This window comes from Myripristis murdjan, chromosome 4 (genome assembly GCF_902150065.1).
Source record: "Myripristis murdjan chromosome 4, fMyrMur1.1, whole genome shotgun sequence".
Lineage (NCBI taxonomy): Eukaryota > Metazoa > Chordata > Actinopteri > Holocentriformes > Holocentridae > Myripristis > Myripristis murdjan.
Genome location: NC_043983.1, coordinates 21562824 through 21586181, shown reverse-complemented (window position 1 = coordinate 21586181; position 23358 = coordinate 21562824). Strand labels below are relative to the sequence as shown.

General features: G+C 43.0%; 1 protein-coding gene across 3 annotated transcripts in view; it reads right to left on the bottom strand.

The window, feature by feature from the left end:
• phactr1 (phosphatase and actin regulator 1) overlaps positions 1-23358 on the bottom strand; it is a 24891-nt gene extending 1533 nt beyond the window's left edge. The window contains exons 1-12 of one of the 3 annotated variants that reach the window (XM_030049244.1): positions 23248-23358; positions 10229-10393; positions 4802-4882; positions 4515-4637; positions 4226-4429; positions 3874-4135; positions 2659-2855; positions 2013-2169; positions 1242-1297; positions 1083-1144; positions 176-316; positions 5-81 (exon numbers count right to left, since the gene is read on the bottom strand). In XM_030049244.1, coding sequence (XP_029905104.1) covers positions 5-81; positions 176-316; positions 1083-1144; positions 1242-1297; positions 2013-2169; positions 2659-2855; positions 3874-4135; positions 4226-4429; positions 4515-4637; positions 4802-4882; positions 10229-10367 — 1499 coding nt within the window. In that variant the 5' untranslated portion in view covers positions 10368-10393; positions 23248-23358. Of the gene's footprint in view, positions 1-4; positions 82-175; positions 317-1082; positions 1145-1241; positions 1298-2012; positions 2170-2658; positions 2856-3873; positions 4136-4225; positions 4430-4514; positions 4638-4801; positions 4883-10228; positions 10394-13768; positions 14144-23247 lie in introns of those variants that run through there. The other 2 variants (XM_030049243.1, XM_030049242.1) reach the window with 2 other exon arrangements.

Sequence of the window (23358 nt, the reverse complement as noted above, 5' to 3'; positions counted from 1 at the left end):
ATACCTGGTCAAATGGCGACTGGACTCATGCACTTCCATCTCTGTGCTTTTAAACTCATTTAGCTCCTTCCGTATAGCAGCCTAAAGAGGGCACACAGGACCACATATCAATATATCCGTGTAGCATGCTTCAAATCAGAGGAATGTCCAATATTCTTAGTGTGTGTGCATTAACCTTATCAGCCGCTGTGAGCCGAGTCCACGGTTTGTCCGCCCTCCTGTCGTAGTCCTGAGCTTCGGCTACCTCTACATAGTCACTGAAGCGGATGAGAATCTTTGCCTCCCTCAGTTCCTCCACTGTGGGTCTCTGGCTAAGCTAGAGGTTGTGGGTGGAGGAGAGGGGGAGAAGGAGGAGCACAAGTCAGATCAGCTTATTGCTAAACTAGCCCTATGCCAAGCAACACAGCATGCTGAGGACTTAGTGCAGAAAAGACAGCCGGTGTGTAAAGGTTAGCAGATGCAGTTGAGCAGTACCCTGAGGGTTAAGACGGTTATGGATGTGACTAAACTGTTTCTAATTTAGTTTCAAGGGCTGGCTTGAAAAATCTAGGACATGAATTGAGTATTGCTTTTCCATCCGTTAACAGCCAGTGCAGATGTGCCCTTGAGCCAGGCTGAGTGGCAGGCCACATATGGCCCTGCAGTGGAACAGCGCCCATTGCCACAGACTGTCATGTTAAGTTGTGAGCACATTATAAATGGATGGCTGATTTGTGAGTGTTTGTGTGTGTGTGTGTGTGTGTGTGTGTGTGTGTGTTTGCTGTGTTGATATATCAGCATTACTGCAGCAGCTGTTCGCTAAAATATGACAACAGGGACAGGCCTGAGGCAACCAGCAAAATGATCACTCACACACAAACCCACAAACACACATGTTGCACAACAAAGGATAATAGAATGATCCAGAAACAGGTAATGTTAACATCATTTTAACAGGCTACCAAGAGATGGGGATTGGGGGGTGGGGGTGGGGGGTCACCATGGTAACTGCATTTCCCACTGGGGTCATGTCCTAGCCACCCATATGTGTACAGCGCGTCCTTTGATCAATAGCTCTTCCTCCGTTCACTCTAATGTCTTACCTTTCTTGTTAGGTGTCTCTTGATCTCTCTCTTCTCCTCTTGCTCCTCCAGTTCATTGCGTGCTGGAGTGAAAGAGAGACGGATAGAGAGAGGTTAGAGCATGATGCATGATACATGATATTTGTTTTCTCTCCCTCTGTTACTGTGCGACTGACTTACGTTTGAGTATGTTTCTCTGCTCCAGTTCCTCTGCTGTTGGCCGTTGACTCAACCGCCTGAGAAAACAAATGTATTTGAGCAAATCTATCTTATAATAACACTCTTGTTTTGTGTTTGTGTGTACTTCCAGTTTACCAACAAGTGTAAAATCTAATGCAGAGGTTGACTCTTAAGTTTGAGAAGGACCCACTGGGTTCATTTTTGTGAGGTTTTATTTTCTGCCTGCTGCTTCTATGCACCCTGACCTGACACAGTGATTGATGAGGAAAAAGAATGATTGAGGGTGGGAGGGAGAAAGAGAATAAGATAGATAGCAAGAGATGACATGAGCGATGAGGACTGATAGGCTGTAACAAATGATACAGTCAAAAGAGAAATAACGCGCAGGTTTTTTTTTCTGAACGGGCTACCATACCTCTTGTATGTTTTGCAAGGATAGTAATATCACAGCCTTTTGATCCAAACACTACATACTTATACATACTTATTTACTAATGTATTTACTTGGCATCTAGTTTCAACTTTTTTTCTTTCTGAGATAGTTCACCTTTGCTTCCTCACTCCATTATGATCCATCATCCATTTGCTCCTTATAGCAGCCACGTCATGTCTACCACAGCCCGCAAGGAGTAATGCACATGCAAGTGACTGGGACTGGTTGTGGGCTAGTGTGTACATGTGTGTGTTTGTATGAGTGTACATCATGTTATCTGATCCAATGGTGACTCAGCACTGAACAGAAGGCAGGCATGTGTCATGTGTATGGCTGACCGTGTGAGCTTGGTGCCTATTTGCTGGCGTGACTCCAGCCTCTCCTGGTCAGACTGCAGGGGCAGGATATTCTTCTCCTCCAGCTCCCTCTTAGATGGACGGTTACTCAGCTTGATGGCCAGTGAATCTTTTCTTAACACCTTCATCGCCAGTGTGCCTACACAGATCACAAAGCAATGGCAAATGAATTGGATATATTAATGTACAGGCTGGGAAAGTTATGTGTTTCAGTTTTCCAGCAGCATAAGCAGATCATAAAGAGCCGAACCTCTATAAATACTTCATATACATAAACCCCCTATGATCAATAATTCACATTCTCATTAAGAACTAAAGCCGCGAGTGCCTCTCAGGGCAAAAAGTGTGACTTCTGTGCCACAAGCGCACTTCCACTTGTATGCAAGCACATACCAACACACACCTATGCATGCATCGTGCACATGTGTATTGCTGTTATGACAGGCGACTGTTATGTAATACAACTTGACACCAATGAGCCATTTCTGGTTGCTGATTGGTCACAGTTGACTCAACACATTATCATCTTAGCGAGGTAAGCTCAGTTCAGTGCTCTGGATAAAGGGCTTAATGAGCTGGGGGTGGCTCCATAACTAAAAACACTGCAGAAGCAAAGAAAGACACTTACTTGTAAACAGTGCATCATCGTCATCTTCCTCATCATCTTCCTCTTCCTCGTCCTCTTCTTCCTCGTCTTCCTCTTCCTCCTCCTCTTCCTCGTCCTTGTACATGCTAGGCAGGTCCTCGTAGTCCGCCTCATTGGGAAGGTTTTCTTTGTCATCGTCACACTCGATCATCACCGTGGGAGCAGTGTGCATCATGGAACTGTGGTTAGTGAGAAAGGTCAAAGGTCGGAGGTATGCTCACTGTAGCATGAAGTGGGTTTAGCTTGTTAGGTAAAACAACACAGAGGATTGGATAGGTGGACAGTATGTGTGATTCCTGAATGTAACGTTATGTAAACAGCAACCTTGGCATTATCCTGTTGATATGCAACAGTACAAAAGCATCACTGATGCATGACATGAGACAAATGAGGTTATTTTGATTCTTCACTGTTTTATATCCACAGGACGACAGTTAAAATTTTCTTTGCCCAATCAAACTTAGGTTTGAAACAGGACATGCATTTGGTAAAAAAATACATTTGTTGTTGTTTCAATGCATAATTCGGCCTGACAATAAACCCAGTAACGGATTTCACCAAAAATCCCGTTTCTGCAAAATGATCACTTGAAAAAGGAGCACTAGTAACTTCAAAATCAAAGCGAACCTCAAAAACGGTCTCATTATCTGCAAAACTGATATCCAAAAAGCCTAGTGAACCCTTTCTGTGATATTACTGAGTGGATAATTGTGAACAGAGCCGAGGAGCAGACAACACGTGCCTTGAGCAGACAACAAATCAGCTCTCAGACAGGCAACCAATCATGCTGATGGGTGAAGAGGTGTGGGGGTGGGAAGAGGGTGAGATGTGCCCAAAACATTAATCAAAGAACAGGGGGTAACAACGTTTTCCATCTGTGATGTCTGAGAGCTGTCAAACTGTGCCTGGCAGTAGGAGAATTTGATTTTTTTTCCCTCTGAGCTCCCTTCATGCATTTCAGTAAAAACCTACGGAGCTGTTGAGCACAAGGTCATGGCCAGACAGTAGTACAGTAACAGAGAAATACCACAACCCTAGGATCAGTTTATATTCAGTATACAATAATACCATTGCACAGCCTTTTCTACAGCAAGATATTGTACCTTTTGTCTTTCAATCCCATGCACAAACAGATTGTACAGGCATGCTCCTAATTTAACCATTTCCCTTTCCTTTCCTAACCAATTTGATCCTCACCTCTCAAACCTCTGCATGGTGAGGGCCAGTGTCTTATTGAGCTCCTCTATGATTCGACTGGGTGGATGGAGAGGAACTGGCAGGGTCCCATACTGCAGGGAGTGCCCACTTAGTGAAGCATGGCTAGGGGGTGCGGGGCACTTCTGGAAGGTGAGGGGTGAGGGCTCCATGCTCCCTGCAGGCACGCAGATCATGAGCTTCTTTGGAGGTAGAGGAGGAGATAACTTCACCGACATACACGGCAACTTCACAGGGGCACCGTCTACATGGAGAGGGAGGATATGATGAGCTTAAATACACAGATTAGAGCACGTGTTCATAACTGTGAACGCACACAACGGGCAACATGTACCTGTTATGTGATTAGGCAGCCTGTTGAAGGGTTTGGGTGGCAGCGCGGGGGGCTGTTTGTGAAGCGTAGGAGGTCTAGAGAGTGGCGATTCAGAGCAGTCACCTGGATACAAAGTGGACTTCTTAGTGGGAGGAGCCTGGTTGGTTTTCTGGGTGTGGTCCTGTTGACATGCCCCCTCACCAGACATCTGGAACTCCAATGTGCCTGAGGAGCAAAAATCAACCAGTTAAAGACCACCAAGTGTTAAGGTAAGATAAGATGAGAATGGTGCAAAGGCACTGATGGCCACCTGCAGCTGAAGCTGCTCCGTCCATGAGCTCAGCACCTTCACACTCTGATAGGCCAGAGCCAAGCACAGGAGAACGACCATTCTCCAGCTTCACTTCCTCTCGCACAGCGGGGGCTGATGCATCTGCATAGGAGGAGGCAGGGAGACAGAGTGGAGAAGGATGAGAATAAAGAACAGAGACAAATGAATGAACGACAGGTGATAAATGTGATTGGTCATACCACATATTACACTCTATGTTTACACTGAATTCCCTGCTATATTACCTCTGCTGCTCTGACACTCACCTTTCTCATAAACCTCCTTCAACACGCCTTTCTTGATCAGCTCTTCTCTGCTCTGGCGAGTGGACATCTTCCTCTCCAACACTAGAGGGGCAGACAACACATGGGTGTCATCAAAAACACAAAAAACAAAACATTTTGTATTAGGATGGAAGTGAGTTCCTTATCATGCACCAGTGCATATGTGCCTTTAACGTTTTTTCTGTTTCTGATAAGATGGACACCTACCAATCCACATATTGGTTCTTGACATGGGGAAGTGAATGTATTGATTAGGTGATTGTTTTCTATTTTAAATGACAACCTTCTGTAAGCCTGTTAATGCATGCATGACATAAATATCTTGCAGTTCTAGTTTAGCTCAGTTTATTTTATTTATAACTTCAGTTATAAAAGGACAAACAACATGTGCAGGAGAAGAAGGATGCCCAGAGGGATTATTCAAAGTCCTCACCCTGTGTTGACATTATATAACAATACTGACAAAAATATCTATAGCTTTTAATTTCTTTGGTACTGTACATACCCAATATTGTTTTTGGATGTAATCTCATGCATATTATGTATCTTTGTATGTCTATAGCTGTCTTTATATGGTTAATAGCTATTAAGTTGCATAACCTGCATACATGGTCTTATGTACACTATATTACCAAAAGTATTCGCTCACCCATTCAAATGATCAGAATCAGGTGTCCTAATCACTTGGCCTGGCCACAGGTGTATAAAATCAAGCACTCAGGCATGCAGACTGTGAAACAAGACATTTGTGAAAGAATGGGCCGCTCTCAGGAGCTCAGTGAATTCCAGCGTGGAACTGTCATAGGATGCCACCTGTGCAACAAATCCAGTCGTGAAATTTCCTCGCTCCTAAATATTCCACAGTCAACTGTCAGCTCTATTATAACAAAATGGAAGCGTTTGGGAACAACAGCAACTCAGCCACGACGTGGTAGGCCACGTAAAGTGACGGAGAGGGGTCAGCGGATGCTGAAGCGCATAGTGCAAAGAGGTCGCCGACTTTCTGCACAGTCAATTGCTACAGAGCTACAAACTTCATGTGACCTTCAGATTAGCCCAAGTACAGTTCGCAGAGAGCTTCATGGAATGGGTTTCCATGGCCGAGCAGCTGCAGCCAAGCCACACATCACCAAGTGCAATGCAAAGCGTCGGATGCAATGGTGTAAAGCACGCCGCCACTGGCCTCTAGAGCAGTGGAGACGCGTTCTCTGGAGTGATGAATCACGCTTTTCCATCTGGCAATTTGATGGACGAGTCTGGGTTTGGAGGTTGCCAGGAGAACGGTACATTTCAGACTGCATTGTGCCGACTGTGAAATTTGGTGGAGGAGGAATTATGGTGTGGGGTTGTTTTTCAGGAGCTGGGCTTGGCCCCTTAGTTCCAGTGAAAGGAACTTTGAATGCTTCAGGATACCAAAACATTTTGGACAATTCCATGCTCCCAACCTTGTGGGAACAGTTTGGAGCAGGCCCCTTCCTCTTCCAACATGACTGTGCACCAGTGCACAAAGCAAGGTCCATAAAGACATGGATGACAGAGTCTGGTGTGGATGAACTTGACTGGCCTGCACAGAGTCCTGACCTGAACCCGATAGAACACCTTTGGGATGAATTAGAGCGGAGACTGAGAGCCAGGCCTTCTCGACCAACATCAGTGTGTGACCTCACCAATGCGCTTTTGGAAGAATGGTCAAAAATTCCTATAAACACTCTCCTCAACCTTGTGGACAGTCTTCCCAGAAGAGTTGAAGCTGTAATAGCTGCAAAAGGTGGACCGACATCATATTGAACTCTATGGGTTAGGAATGGGATGGCACTTCAGTTCATAGTATGAGTAAAGGCAGGTGAGCGAATACTTTTGGTAATATAGTGTATATATATCGTATTTCCTCACAGTGATCATTGCGCTTCATCTTTTCTCATTCTCGCTAATTTCAAGGGACAAACTTCTCTTTTCTTCCCCCGCATCATCCAACATTTTCCTCAGGACAGTTTTGGCACTGGGCCGGGAGTCTTTTCCAACTAGTTAGCTGGATTTGTGGCATGTGAATTTTATCCACAGCAAAAAGTCAGGACGTTAACATGAGCCAATTACCGAAAGAGCACGGCTCATCCAAAAATTGAGGAAAAACAATATACAGCATTGTGTGAAAGCATCTCTTTGCTAATAGAATTTTGTCAGCTTCAGGTCTGATTCAACAAATGGGGCGTTACAGGACTGCATATGCAACCATGAATGCACAAACTAAACTGCACTCCAGACAATTGAATACTTTATCTTTTTTGGAAGATCTGCACTGGATGAACTTTAGTGCCGTCCATGGGATGTTACAGTGTGGAAGTGGTAACTGGTTAACAGCAACAATTTAAAAAAGATATTTAATCGTCTGCCTTACATGTGACAAAAATCCGTGTATCATTCGTTCTTTCTATTTTCAATTGCCAATCAAAAATTTAAAAATGAAAAAGTGACTGGTTATTTTGTTATTTGTTTTTTAATCTAACACCAAAATCCAAAATATGCCTGGTTTTTCATAGTTCAATTTTAGGCTCGGATCAAAAATACGAAATGGAAAAACGGGATTCAGGACTGAATTTGATTTTATTATTTAATTGGTCCGGTTTACGTGACCCAGAAGTTTGGTAATGAGCGGTAGCTCACAGCAGATCACAGCAGCCAGGTGCATTCAGTCCCGCCACCCTGACCACCGCCACCATGGATAGTTATTACGTGTTGTTTCGAGGACCAAAGCGTGTGACTCTAAAAGAAGAGGACATGACAACCGAAAAAATCAGCTGAGCTTCTTAACAATGATGGGTAGCAGCTCCGGAGACCTTCTTAACCGATCTGGGAAACCCGGCCCTTTTCTGTGAAATTGCACAGTGGCGGTTCTGCCTATGTCGCCCTAGGCGAAATTACTGGCTTGCGCCCTTCCATGTTACTACTCCTACCGCGGCATCAGGTGGGCCGGCCGCGGCACCGGACGGTACCGCGCCCACCCGGTCAGGTCTGGTCAGGTCAGGTGCTGTGATCTGCTGTGAGCTACCGCTCATTACCAAACTTCTGGGTCACGTAAACCGGACCAATTAAATAATAAAATCAAATTCAGTCCTGATTCCCGTTTTTTCCATTTCGTATTTTTGATCCGAGCCTAAAATTGAACTATGAAAAACCAGGCATATTTTGGATTTTGGTGTTAGATTAAAAAACAAATAACAAAATAACCAGTCACTTTTTCATTTTTTAAATTTTTGATTGGCAATTGAAAATAGAAAGAACAAATGATACACGGATTGACAAACTCTATAAAATCAGATTCTAGATGACACAGTAATAAAGAAACAGTCACATTCTGTGTTTTTAGTCATGCATACTGTACAATACAATGGCCACATAATTTAATGTATCATAATTAAATGATGGCAAGGGTCCAGTGCCAACACATGGTAGACACAACATGCATCCATCTGGGCGTGTATGTGTGTGGGTCTGTGGGTGAATGTGTGATTTAGAAGCAGGGAAAGGAAGCATCTGTCCAAAAAAAAAAAAAAGACAGCTGGAGGACCAGTTTGGATGAAGAAAATTCTCCTCACCCCTCTGTTGTGTTTATGTGTGTTCCTGTGCAAGCAGTAAGATGCAGCATTTATGATGAAGCAGGCCCTAACCAGCTGAAAAGTATACAGCTTTAATTTCTCCATCTAAATTAAACGCTTCCCTCTATTTCACTGCTTACCACTGGGCTCATGTGACGGCTCAGAAACCGCCTTATGTAGTAACATACAGAGTACCACAGCTAGTGTGGATGGCATCCTACTGAAGGAAGATCTAATTCATTATAACACCAACAACAGGGTGATACAGGACGGTTCACTAACAATAACTATTTAAAACCACTGTGGATCTGCACTGAGCGTTAATAATCAACTCTTCCACAGCTGCTCTGTTTGCATTTCAGATGAACACTGTGATTAACATTTTGTAGCCTTGTTCTGTTTGAACTGATTAAAATACATGTTAATCAAGTAAATACGCTTTCCAATTTGTGTCATTCTTACAGGGACTCCCGAGCCAGAGCTTCACAGCTTATCTGATTCTGCGTATAAACAAAAGTCTGTGCACATACTGAAACGATGAATGAGGATACTGTTGCTTCTGCAGATGGTTTTTCACCCCTGTTTGACTGTTTGCTAGCATGTCATCTCAGAGTAACAGATGGATTTGGATGAAATGTGGTGGACAGCCAGCTCTTCGCTCTGCATTCATGTGCTGGTGGGAAGGTCTGACATCCAGGACTTCCTAGTCAGCTGCTAAACAGTGCTGCATTCACATGCTATTTTCTCTGAAAACCAAACCCAGAGGGCAAGTTGACAATCAAATATACACCACTATGGAGGCAGCATCTGCACAACTGAAATTACATGACTGTACAAATGATCTTGCCGTTAAATTGTACTTTCAGATCCAAAATAATAACTCCCTGCCAACACTACTGTTGTACTGCTGTACTTCCAATTCACAACACATCACAGGAATGTATCACCAGGTCAAGCTCACATGCACTTATACCAGTACTGGCTTACAAAAACAACTATGCTCAGAGATAATTTTATCACTCACACACACACACACACACACATAGCAAACACACACACACACACACACACACACACACACACACACACACTCAAACAGGCCTATATTTGATGGAAGGACACACCTGCAACCACTGATTCAGCACACTTGACCATCTTACTCACTCTGTCCTCTCCCATGTCATCTCAATGCAGCTGTTCAGCTTTGTTTGTTGTTTTGTTTGTTGTTTTTTTTTTTTTTTTTACATTGTGATGTGACTTTGTCTTTCATGTTATACAAAACAGCTGAGTCAGTCCAGTTTGATTGTAACACATTTTAACATTGTTGCTTTTAGACTTATAAAATATAAATAATAAAATTTAAGTGTTGGCTGAGGTTTGTGCTCCACTGAGTGGCCCCAGTTAAAGAGAGATAATCACAAACCACCCTGACTCTGGTGACAGGTTATTTTAGTGAAACGCGAATCCTCCAGTTAAACAACAAAGTGTCCAGTGGGAACCAGGCTTGGACATAGAGATGGGTGGGTTGATACAGCAGCTCCAGGAGCAGCTGACCTGGGGGCCCCGCTGCTGATCCTCCCTTACATAACCACAATCACACACACTAGGTCTTGCCTGCATTGCCTGAACCAGCCCCCTGCTCTGCAGCACAGCACCTCCATTCATCCATTCATCAATACCTCCTGATTACACTCCCCTGCTAGGAGCAGTAGGGTCATTCATCTTGGACTGGTGGGGTGAGGAGACCAGGGAAGCAGTGGCAGTGGATATGGTGGTGAGTGTGTATGTGCTTCGTGCGTAGTGTTTTGGTTCTCACCAGCAGAGGTCTGCTTGAACTTCTCGCTCTTCTTCTTCCTCCATTTCCATGGCTTAAACAGACGCCCGAGGGTGGCGAACTTGCTCCGCCGTCGAATGGGAGGTGTGTGTGTGCCTGGTACCAAGGAATCGGAACGCATCGCTGCTAGTCTCTCCACCTCCTCAGCTTTAAACAAAAAACAGACCAAAAGATCCATTAAAAAGCAGATAATTTATCTGTTGCCTGTCCCACACCCAATGATTGCTTGATGAATTGCAACCCCCAAAAAGACATTTCTCAGCTGGAATCAATCTACTGTATCAATAAATTTCATTTGACATAACCTTTCGCAATGGGAAACAAGAATCTGTATAGGCACATCAAATCATTTAGTAGAATTAGAGGTTAATAATGGGTAATATTATACATTTTAATACTTTTTTGGTTCTATTTAAATAAATGGTACTTTAATTTACATGTTAATACAAAATGTGGCCCACTGGCAGAACATATCAAGTCTTAGCATATTTGTGCATGTTTAATATTTTTATGAAAAGGCTATGTAACATATTAATAAACATGCCTATTTGAAATTATTCTCCATGATCATTACAAAAAACAATCATATTTCATTAGTTTGATAATGAGCTTAAACATTTAATTGCCTCAGATGTCAAGGGAAGATGCTCTCAGATGGGAAAGTATAGTCAAGTCAGATGCATTTGTATAGTCAGCTACATTCCCAAATTATGACATGGCACTGCATTGTCATAATTTCAATTGCTGCCAACAGCAATTGAAAATTGTCCTCCACACCTCATTCAGACTGAATGAGAACAAGGAAAAACTTACATAAAATCATCTGGAGAAAAGAAACATGGGCCTTACAGGAAAGGACCTCCCTCCAGCATAGTCAAATGTGCAAACAAAATTATTGATAACAAAATGGATCAAAATAAACAGAATGAGAGCACTTAGGTGAATGTCTCCACTACATTCCTACCTCAGGAATCATTTACTAAGAAAAACTATTAAGGGAGCAGCGTCTGAGTCTCCTTTAATCTACATTTTTCATTCACTCTCTCTCCCATCTCTGCAGTGAGATGCCAGTGCGTTGGAAAGTAATCATGCCGCCGGCTGTTCTATATAGCATACTCTAGTTTTCCATTTTAAATTTCACTTTTCCCATTACACACACAACATCCTGCTCTACAAGATGGAGAGTTTGGAAAGAGGGCATGATGCCTGTGCTGCTGCAAAGACAAAAAAAATCTGCCAACTTTTAAACGTTCAAAGAGACACTCAAATTCAACAGGCATTAGTGGATGTGGACTCACATGCACCAACAGATAAACACATTTACCAACTGTGTGAGCCAAATGTGTGCATGCCCTGGCATGTTTTTTTTTTTTGTTTGTTTTTTTTTTTTTTTTAATTATCTCTTAGATTGACAAAACCTACATGCCTGACATATACCATAGAAAAATTCCATCCTTTACATGTGAAATATGAATAGATCCGATTAGACCTGAGTGTCACCTAGAAGGCCTCAACATCATGTGACACAAAAGTCACATCAGCACAAGAACCAGTGTCAATTCCAGCTAAAGGGTCCTTAAGTAGTAATTGCTGGCCCCTACGACAAAACAGATACATCTATGTATGTCAGAGAGGATATGTAAAGAAAAACTTCTACATACATTATTAAGGTGCTCAAATGAATGATAAAACAACTAATCAATCAGAAAATGACCAAAGAAAATGATGCCAGCGGTAAGACAGAGAAACAACCTGCTTACTGTGAAACACAGTAAGCCTGCAGAAGACAGAAGACATTAGGGTATCTAACGCCCAGCCAGTCAGCGGCCAACGCTCTGTGGATGTACCATGTCATATAACCAGGTGAGAATGTCAATAAAAAGAAGTGCAAAAGAGTGTGGATGCTTGGTAAACTTTCCCTGGCTAAACACAAGGTGAATGAACAGTTTGCCCCAAGGTAAAATTCTGTAATTACCAGTCATTAAAAACTACCATTTCCAGTGTTCTGTGTATTGTGTCTTATCAACAAAATTTACTTTGTTTTCATTCAGAGATTTGGGATAGCAATATGAAATCAACACATATTCTTTCAAAAGCAAATCTCTGCTCAGACTACTTAAACATGAAGATTCTTAAAGTGTATTCATTATTTCATCAGCTAAGTGTGTGTTAGATGGGTCTGATATAGTGGATGTGTTTGCTACACTGCACCTTGTAGGGTTTCTTGTGGATTGAATGGTTTGTTTTTTTGTGGTTCAGTTTTACACCCCTGATGTCCATTCAACAGTGTGACTACCAAACACATAGTGGGTTAGATAAAATTCCACAAGTCCAATATTTACCTCATTATCTCATGTATTTCCTAAGTAACAATAGTCTCACTACATGTGTACCTTACTGACTTTTGGACCCACAACAGCAACAACACTGTGTTGCCTGAGCTATAATCTGGAGCTGTAAAGAAATGGTCCTAACTTCACCAGTTTAACAGAAACTTGGGATGGAACTAGAAGAGTCGACTTGCTGTGTTTGGTGCCCCAACAAAACTTCAGTGCACCTTCAGCTGACATGCAAGTCAGCAGATAACGAGTGAATTTTGGTGATTCTGGGGCAATCTGTAACTTAAAAAAGATACCATGGGGTTTGGGGTTATCTCAGAGAGCATGCACTGATAGGCAAGGTTCCCCCCTGGGTTTATCTTTCCCTCAGTCCAAAAGAATATGAGTGTTTACATTTGCCTTGTCCAACCCCCTGCTGTGAAGTGAGACAAGCTCTGAGTCAGATGAGTCAAGCTCTAACATGGTGGGGCTACATTCTTTCACACAGACCCTGGCCTTGTTATCTTAGTGCTGGATCAAACGACTCACAAGATAAACAACAACTCAAAGTAGCCAAACAGTGGTAGTGATATGATGCTGCATGGATGATGATGCACTAAAGGTTCCAATCAACAAAGTGTCTTGGATGGGGCTTTTAGAGGTGGACCAGTGGACTGTGGGTTACCTATGGGGAAACAAAGACATCAGAGAACCTGAACAAAAAGCTGCATCCGCATTCAAGCTTTTACTCAAATCCTGCAACATGTTCCACAGCAAAAATAAGTGCCATGAAGCCATAGCATCCCCATAAAAGAATTTCCCGAATATATTAAAAAGATTACAGTAAAGCTATAGCCTATAAGAATATTATAGTGATTCACGCCTATACTTTAAAAAAAAAAAAAAAAAAAAAAAAAAAAAAAAAAAAAACGACCATTAAGTTCAACATAAACTCACTGCTGTGAATTTACTGCGACGTATAAGTCCCAGACCAAGGTGATGGATCTATTATGACATTTTTTTCTTAATGAAATTAAAGGACTAATGTCTGCTGCTCCTGCGCTCCTGGCAGGGTAGCGCAGATTTTCCCCGACAGGCAGGGAGCGGTCACTTGGAGATGCCAATAAAAAAAAAAAAAAAAAAGGAAGCGCAAACCTCTTCCTCGCCTCATCTTCCTCTACCCAATGCTCATGAGTCAACTTACTCCTCTCACCCTCCAGAGGATCCACTCCTCGGCAGTTGCTGCATATGTGTTTGATTTCTCTGCCTATTTGGCAATGGATGATGAAAGGCATGTTGTTATTTGCAGCCTGTTGTTGCTGTTGCTGCTTGCTGCTGCTGCTGCTGCTGCTGTTGTTGCTGTTGCGGGACTTCATCCTAACCAGGCAGAAAGCTCTCCTCTTCCTCGGCTTCTCCTCCTCGGACATGGGAGCTAACGCTGATGAGGATGGCGCGTCGCTCTCAGAAAAAGCTCCATACCATGGCCGCACCACCTCGCCCTCACAACCCGCCATATTTGCACCGGACTGCAAGGCTGTACCCTCCTGTCCTCTCGCCCTCTGCTCTGGTGAGGAAGGAGGATTTGAAATGGTCCTCAGCTCGATCCGCCAGCGTCAATACTCACACGCAGAATATACAGCAACACTTCCTGTCTTTACTTGCAAAATAAAATCCTTACTGTTGACGAACACGTAGATTACACTGTGTTGCAGTGTTTTCGAGTAAAACTAAACCAATGTAGGTCAGCCGAAGTAAAAATAACAATGCATATAAGCACGAATCTGCTTTGATTTTTCTTAATTCAAATTGTTACTTTCACAGCATGTAGCATGTTCACAGGTTTTTAGGCTCTGCCCTGCCAGACGTAATGGCTGCAAGAAATAAAGAGAAAAGACTCAACTGAAAAAATGTATCGCTATCACACAACTAATATCTTAATAAAAAAAAAAAAAAATCTGTTAACCCACAATGATGTGATTGCGCCCCAATACTCTTATTTTATTTTGAAGGAAATACACCCTTAGTTCCGGCCTCAATCTGTCATCTCTCTTGAAGCTTGACGTAGCTCTACGCTACACATTACTTGACTGGGTGACCCGCCCCTCCATAGAGTTGGCCAATCATGACTCGCTATTGCGCGTTGAACCAGTGACGCCATCCAATTACGTTGAGGCGCCGGGAAATTCAGAATATACAACGAAGATTTACTACAAAATAGGCGGCGTGTGGATGATTTACAGAAATGGTGGCATGAAACAAATACACTATTACACGGAGTCGTGCATCATATGCAGCTAAATATCATAACTGAGAAAAAAGAGAGAAAATCATTTACACACAAAAATTGACACGCTCACACAGAAGCCAGGTTACAACCCCCCACCCCTCCCCTTTGTGTCTATTTTTACTGGTTGCCGGTTGTTTTGGCCTGGCGGCACAATTTTGGGCCTCATGGGAAATTATTCAATGTTTCCATCTTTAACTTTGTCATAGAGGCCAGTAAAAGGAACATAATAAAAAGTAAAAGCTCTAATCTGTAGATGTACTGTTCCCTTCTGACTTGCTACGATTATTCAGTCCTTAGAATAAACAGCAACAACTAAAAAAATAAGGACATTTTCGTGAGCTCGTAACCCCCTCCCCAATGAGTTTCTCTACTGAGGAGACAAGAAGGGGTCACAACCTGTAGTTACAAGATACTACCATCAGGTGGAGCTTAGTTACAAGAAATGAGCAGGGCAATGCTCAAAATTCTCTCTCTCTCTCTCTCTCTCTCTCTCTCTCTCTCTCTCTCTCTCTCACTGTCTCTCCCTCTCTCTCTCTGAAATGAAACAGTGACAAGCGGCAGGGTGGAGAGTGGTTAGGAGGAGTCAGTGTCTCATCTGAGCTGACTCACTGTAATCCCCTTCATGTTAGATTGAAAACTGGATGGGGTACATGGGCAGACCAAGATGTAGCCATGTGTGTGTGAGTGAGAGTGTGTGTGTGTACGTGCAAATGAGTGCACCATTTCTTTGACCAGGCGTCTGTCTGAGGACATACAAGTGTTTGTGGAGGATTTTTTTTGTTGCCATTTCAATTGTTTACAGTGGGCATGCTGATGTGCATGTGTTTTATGTAACGGTAAGATCAAAAGCAAGCACGGCATTTTCCCCTTTGTGCTGACTGAAGCAGACGATGATTCATGGAGCCTTTCAAATTCAAAGTACAAGGCCGTGTATCACCAGATGAAAGGGGAAGCGTTTAGTGAACAAGCCTCTGGTCTGGAATGAGTCGTCCTTTTGCAGTGTTGTCTTAGACAACGTATCATTAACAACTCTCTCAGTTGCATGACAGGTCCTGTGACAAAAATAGGCTTCTACACATGGCTTTCCTCTAAGTGACAAGTATTGGATATCCATATTAGAAAAGGTTTGCTTCATTTACAAACCCATTATGACAAACCATTAAGACAATGGTTTCACTCACAGTGGAGCTTGTGTGAAATGGATAAACCCGGGCCACAGGTTGAGGGAACGAGGACTAAACAAGGTGGACAATCACGGCTCTCCTAATCCTTCCATATCTAAAGCGTTTTCACCACAGAAATGGAATGAAGTCTTTATCCCAATTCTATTTCTAAGGTTTTCACATAATCCCCTCCCTTGACTATGCCTATCTATCTTATCCTGATGACTAGCCTAATTCAGTCCCACTCTTTGGCTGCCGTTGCTTTCTCTAATGAGAGAGAGACTTGAGATCAGAGCAGTAGCAGTGTGAGACTAATCAATAAAACACACACACACACACACACACACACCCATGCGTCATGTGATTGGCAGCCAAGCTGGTAGTGTCTATGAAGAGAGAGTGGTCTCTGACAGGCTGTGTTTGCCTCCTGCTGTATCAAAAAGCAGGCACAACAGAGCCTTAGCGAACACTTCACATAAGGCATTCATCTAATAACTATTACAGGGTTAGGGTTTACTGCGTCATACACCTCATAATATCTCATAATAATAGGCAGTATGAATGGGTAATTTCACATGCACACACACTCTGAAATGTTTACCACAGTCTAAATACCTACAATATTTTTGCATTGCTTTGCCACTGTTGAATGTATGTATGTATGTATGTAGTATTGTCATATTTTCTCTTTTTGTTTGGTGTGCTATTTGTTAATTTGCTCATTCATTTGCCTTTCACAGAACACACACACACACACGCACACACACACAGAGAGAGAGAGAGAGAGAGAGAGAGAGAGAGAGAGAGAGAGAGAGAGAGAGAGAGAGAGAGAGCCAAGCCAACACGTTGCACGTTGTAGAAAAGAGATTAAGAGTCTGGGACAGAGAGAGTGTACAAAATCCAACTGATGCCCTCACATCAAAGAGTGTCGTATTTCCTAGTTTACAATAGTTTTACATATCATGCACAGATGAGGGACTCCGTGGGGGCACAAGGGTTTGGCAGGATACTGCTCGACATGCTGCTGAGAGCAAATGGACTTCATGCCTGAATGTGTCTGACAAGTCTGATAGCTAGCAAATATACAAGAAGCACTGAAATAAATACACCAACACACACACACATGCGCACACACACACACACACACACACACACACACACACACACACACACACACACACACACAGACACGTGAGCACAAAAAGGCACAGATGCTAGTATGTGTTACTGCACACATACAAACACACTCAAACACTATAGAGCTTCACATGATAATTTAACTAGGACTGCAAGTATTAGAAAGATGTTAAAATAAAACATCCTGTTGTTAAACTTTCCCTACCAAATGTGTACCTCTGTGATTGATCAGAGTCCAGAGGAGGTCATGTGTCTGGATCTCTCCATCTAAATGACTGCAGCTCTATACTGACTGCCAAATGAAATGCTATGATCAATATCTGCGGTCCTGTTGCTGAAGCGCTGACTGATTCTGGCTCACTATTCTTTGGTCAAACTTGCTTTTATTTAGCGCTTGCTCACAGACCTGCTGACTACAACACAGAAATGAAGGATGCACTCATTGTAATTCCCATTTTTTTGGGCTGGTGTATTGCTGAACGTGTTGGTGGCTACCAGTGTCATGTCCATCCGGTGTAACTGACACGTTACACATAAATCCCGACCTTAATTGAGCTATTCCTGGTAACTACTGTCAATATGATCTCTATAATCCTTTTGATGCTCTTAAATTAGGCAACCAGATAGCCTTTTCTCTTTTATATTGACCCCCTTCACTATTTCCGATGACTGTCCATTACCCTACATATCACCCATTCATCTTATCTGGGCCTATGTCTTTATCAGGCAAAAGAGATTTATCATCCTGTAGCCTTGATGGTGCTGCTAATTTAGGCCCTGTACTGAGAGCATGAACCTGACAGAGATTTAGTATGTAAAATTAATGTGCCGGTCTGCTGCAAAGACAGATAGGTGCAGACCTGCTGCTTGGAGCCTCAAACAGACTCATTCTGCCATTTAATCTCCATCACCCTCCGTGTTCCATCTCCATCTTTCTATCAGTTCATCTTTCCTCCCCCTGTATTTCTGATTAAGATGCTGACTGCTGCAATGCTATTGGAATAATCGCCTTGTCAAATCGGAAGGGGACACACACACACGCACACACACACACACACACACACACTTACACAATGCCCTGGGTATTCCTGGGTGAAACATGTTAAATTATTCTTGTGTGGCAGCATCCTAAGCAGAGTGGATGGAAGGGGCTGAGTTTTCAGTGTTTTGTAGATAATTAGCTCTACAGCAGGGGCACAGCCTAACTCACTCCTCTCCTCGCCTTAACAACATCCCTCTTCAGGAAACAGACAGAGAGCCAGCTGTGGCAGAAAGGTGGCCTCTGGTGAATAAAGCACCCAAGATAGAAGACAAAATTACCACCACTCCAAGATAGACATGTCTTTATACAAATATTCAAATGCTGTAGCTATCGGTGTTGTCACGTGAACATCTTGTATCTCTAGGAAGTAAGAAAACATAATTTTTAGCTTGACCATCATGTACTTTTTCAATTTATCAAATGGGAGTTTAAAGTATTCCCAAAACCCAAGTGTTGGAATTTTTTTCAGTCCATACAGACACACATGTAGTGTTTTAACTGAAGTTTAAATATGAAAATCAGTAAAAATTGGACTTGCGACTTACTCACATTATAGCAGCACTGTCTGGCTTGGTCCCCTTTTTCTTGCCATGTCTGTCTAGAAATGTGTTGGAACCAAAACAGCAGCGAACACATGGGAACAGAGCTAACCAGCGTGTGATATTATTAGGAAGGACAATGGAAGTCTGTTAATGCTGAGAAAACATAATGCTCAACGTACCCCCCCGCTTCTTTCTCTCATTCACTCTCGCTGCTTTTCAGTGTTCAAATGCCCCAACTTCTGTATTCCTTTACTCCCCCACCCACTTCATTTCTCTCTCTTACTCTGACTGGACCCTCTATGTGCTGGATTAATACAAAGCGACAGAACAGCAGAGCCTGTAGGAGAGTGTCTGTGTGTGTGTGTGTGTATGAGTGTGTGTGTGAGTGTGTGCCTGTGTGCATGTATGTGTGTGTGTGTGTGTACCTCCCTGAAAATGTGTGGATGTGAGACTCGGCATATCACAGGGATATGAGTCACCCATCTCTCTTTTTCCCTTCTCCTCGCTCTCCTCTTTTTGCCTCTCTCTCTCTGTCTGTCTGTCTCCTGCCCCCTCTATCCAGCTCATTTGCTCTGATGGGTGGCCTTCACCAATAGTAACAGCATGCTAAAAAATACAAATCCACCCTAAAAACACTTCAGCGCTTTTCAAAAAAAAAAAAAAAAAATGGTGATGGAGCTTGCATTTCTGGGCCCATTTTGTTATTTGGTGGTGTGTTTTTTTATTCTTGCAGATAACTAGTAAGATGGTAGATGCTTTTGGTGTAGCAGCCATTGAGTTTAAAAGCACAGAATTTCTTATCTAATTTTAACACTTAAATGTTAGGTTTTGTTCTGAGTTCCTCAAAATCAAAGAGCAGAGGCACCAATTTTTAGCAATAATATGGTGACTAATCAATCACAGAAGAGCCTCAGTAGACCAGAATACAATGCAGCCACAAGACATGTTTTATTTTGAGAAAGGAGCATGACTTTCACATTTTCTGGACTGGAAAAACTCATGTTGATGCTGTCACCACAAGTTCAGGCACATGCACTGGAGCTTGTTGGAAGGCATTCTGAGAAATGTGGGGAAATGGTAGTACACATTATAAAGTAACATTAATAACTCAGAATAACTGGAATCCATTGAACTTCACAAATTAATGAGATCAGACAGTGTATGAACATCCGAGGGTGGAGTTTTTCTTTAAAGCCAAACTCTATCAAACCAGCTGAGAGATCTTCCCACTATTTTGAGTGTGAACTTGGCTCTGAGTCATAGACCTTACTTGGCTCAGGTTTTCCCTCTCAGCACAAGGGCTGCCTTGTCTAAGCTGAATGGATGGACCCCCATGCCAATAGCGGAAGAGTAGGGGGATTGTGGTGGGAGGCAGCAAAGCAGTGGATGTACTCCCCTCCATTGCAAGCTATTGCACTTCCTTCCTCTGCTTTTGTATTCTGCCCAGGTAGTTCTGGCACTCTGCTCAAGGTCTGGCTAATGCATGCAGATGGCAGTGTTGATGTATGTGCACTGGTGAAAGAGTGAGCAAACTAGAAAGACAAAGAGGTAGAGTATTTCTCAGAGACCAGGAGGCGTTTTGTGTGTGTTTGGGTGAATGCATCCACCTGCCTGTGTGCAATATTCCCACCATATTCTATGCTGAAGCGCAAACTCATACTGCTGTTTCTTTTTGACCGTGGCAGTCTTTCAGCTGCTACAGTTGAAAAGTCCCCACGCCATCCTCTTTCTCTCATCCTCCTCCTACTCTTCCTGTTCATCCACCTCCTCTCATGTAGCCCTTTCTTTCTCAGTCTCCCATTCAGGTCTGTCTTAGTGTGCTCTGGGTTTGAATGAGAGTGTGGTAATGACTGCGTCTTGTCTTTTTGAGCAGGGCTAAGCTCTAACCCGGTTGACCTGGATTTCCATTGCTGGAGAGCTGAGCTGCTTGGGCACTGAACTGTCTCGAGGAGATGGAACACAGCAGAACTTCATTTATCCAAGCCACAGCCTTCCAAACAGATCTCGTCTAATGAATAGAAATAAGAACTGAAAAATAATGAGCTAATGTGTTAATGGTATGCAACTGCTTGCTTTCTTTATGGATAAACACAACTTATACTGTAGCAGTTCCTCTGTAAATTAGACTGTGCAGGAGTTGCGCATCTGTGCAAATTGGGTCCTCATTTTTGATGGATTTAAGTGTTTTCAGAGTTTCATTCCTCCTGGGCAAATAAGGTTCTACCATCTCAGTCTAACAGTGTACTCTATGTGGCTGGAGAAGGTCAGGCTCAACAGAGCAACAAACCGTCTGGCAAAAGCCACAGTGCCCATGAGCCTTGATAACTCTTGTTTACTAAACCCAACACCCTTAAACACCCAGCCTCCCACTCACATATGTACACCAGACAAGCATACATACACATACATGCTTATGCACATACATGCACTCATGCACACACACACACACACACACACACACACACAATGACGATGGCATGGTTATTCATCACAGTTATGTATGGTGACACATACACACAAATCAAAGGAAAGAGTGGGTTGGATTTATGCAAAACAACAGGAGCTAAACACACACAAACATCAATGACAAACAGGAGAGTGGGTGGGCAGATGGCTTCATTGGTGACAAAAACCCCTGAAAATAAACCAAAGCAATATTGGGGAAGGTCAGGGGGAAGAGGGAAATGGTGAGGAATACACAAAATAAACAAAGGGAATAGGGGTGTTTCAAGATTCAGTGAGAGATGTGAAGAAAAATCCTGTCATGGTGTAGCTGGCACTGCCCGCTGGATAGCATGGCTCCCTGATAATGCCATGCCAGCTTTATGCGGCAGAGGGTTTTCACTCTGCTCTCACCTAATGGCTATCAGTAACACTCTCCTCCCCATCCTTTAAATTTAAGCTACACTGGATGGAGATTCTGACGCAAAGGTCTAAGAAATCATTATATTGCTGAGACTGCATGGTGGTGGGATAATGTACTTGAGAAAAGCTACTATATGTAATAGAAAACAACATAGAGTGGAAGATTGTTAAGGGCCAGAGAGGACAGTTGAGAGAGATTATGTGTAGGTGGGTCTGAGCACCATGAGTCATAAAGGTTTAAGTAAGCTAAAAAGGGGGATATTATAGAGGTTGCATGTGAGTAACTCCCGGTCTTGTTTGGATTATTTAAGACCACAGTTTTCACATAAGTGCTTTGCTTGTGGCAAAGATACCAAACCATTGAGCCCTGGATGAGAATATTAAGAAACCACAGAACTAAGTATGCCACTGCTGTGATAGTTTACATTAAAATGTCACATGAAACATCAGTTTAAGAATGACTATCCAGTCTAGCTTTAATGCTAACTGCTGAGTAAGACATAACAGCCTATATCTTTAATATATCAGTTTTGAGGACAGAAAAAGAGAAAGTATAGTCAATCCGGAATAACAGCATGGCTGTGGAATTTTCTAGAGTTGGCATCTGTCCGAAATGGAAAATATAGGCTAGACTCTAGTCTGGAATACCAGGCTACACACCATGTGACTGGGATTTGTCACATCGGGCAGTTCTGGGGGAGGGTCGAATGGAAGCTATTCCGATGCAATAATTCACAAAAACCCTCTCATGTAATCTAATGTGTATGATCATCGGTGTGTGCAGAGAAATGTCGATTTCACGCAAATCCGCCGGGTCTTTTCGCTTCTTCTGCGCGGTTACATTTTCAGCACCGAGCAATAGTGGACAGCTCCATAATGCTGCATTGATATGATATAAGCACCCGCTCTGTGTGATGTGGGCATTGGAATTTGGGCAGGAAATTCACCGAAAAGCACCAGCTGTCATTTCCAAATTAAAACGAGTGAATAAATTCACAGAGTTTTCTTAAAATTGAAATCCCTATAGCAGCATGCTTACGATGCAGGCTTCATGACAGCAGCCCATCGTGACCATGGCAACAATGGAAACAATAACTTATCTTTCTAGTTTTCGTTTGGACGAAAGTATAGGCTTAAGCTATGACATTTGGCAAGGATTGCGCATGCCACAACATCCATCCATCTGCCTTTGCAAACAGGTCCTACTGCATTTTACGTGAGTAAGGGAGTCAAGTTCATACAACATTGCAATGCAGCCTACAATCGAGGCGGAGTCTGGTTCAAGCGATCGCAATCACGCCAATCCTCGTCTGACAATAATTAGGTTTCCCCTGTCTTGCAGGCCACATAGACTATCACCACCCAGTCGCAATATAGCTTAGCCTATATGGGGAATTCTTATTCGCTCACCCCCCAATACATGAGTCACTGTGTGTAGTCACCACCACCAAGGTGCAGCTCAGCACCATGGATACTGTCAGACCTGCACAGCGTATCCTCAGAGTCACGCTGATATGTGTCAACTGTCACAAGGGACAATAAAGCAATTTCCTTCACAATCATAATCTTTTCTCCGTATATTTCCCCTAGAGGATTAGGCTACTAATGTAACCAGGCATGAGTGCGTCTGTGCTGTTGGCTGCCTACCTGTCTCCAGGTGCAAAGAGATCCTCGCCTCGTTGATATAAGGCGTATCGCTTTTGGACCGGACTCTCCGGATCGGTCTGCGATCTACCTCATCCTCGGGGGCCGCCGCCA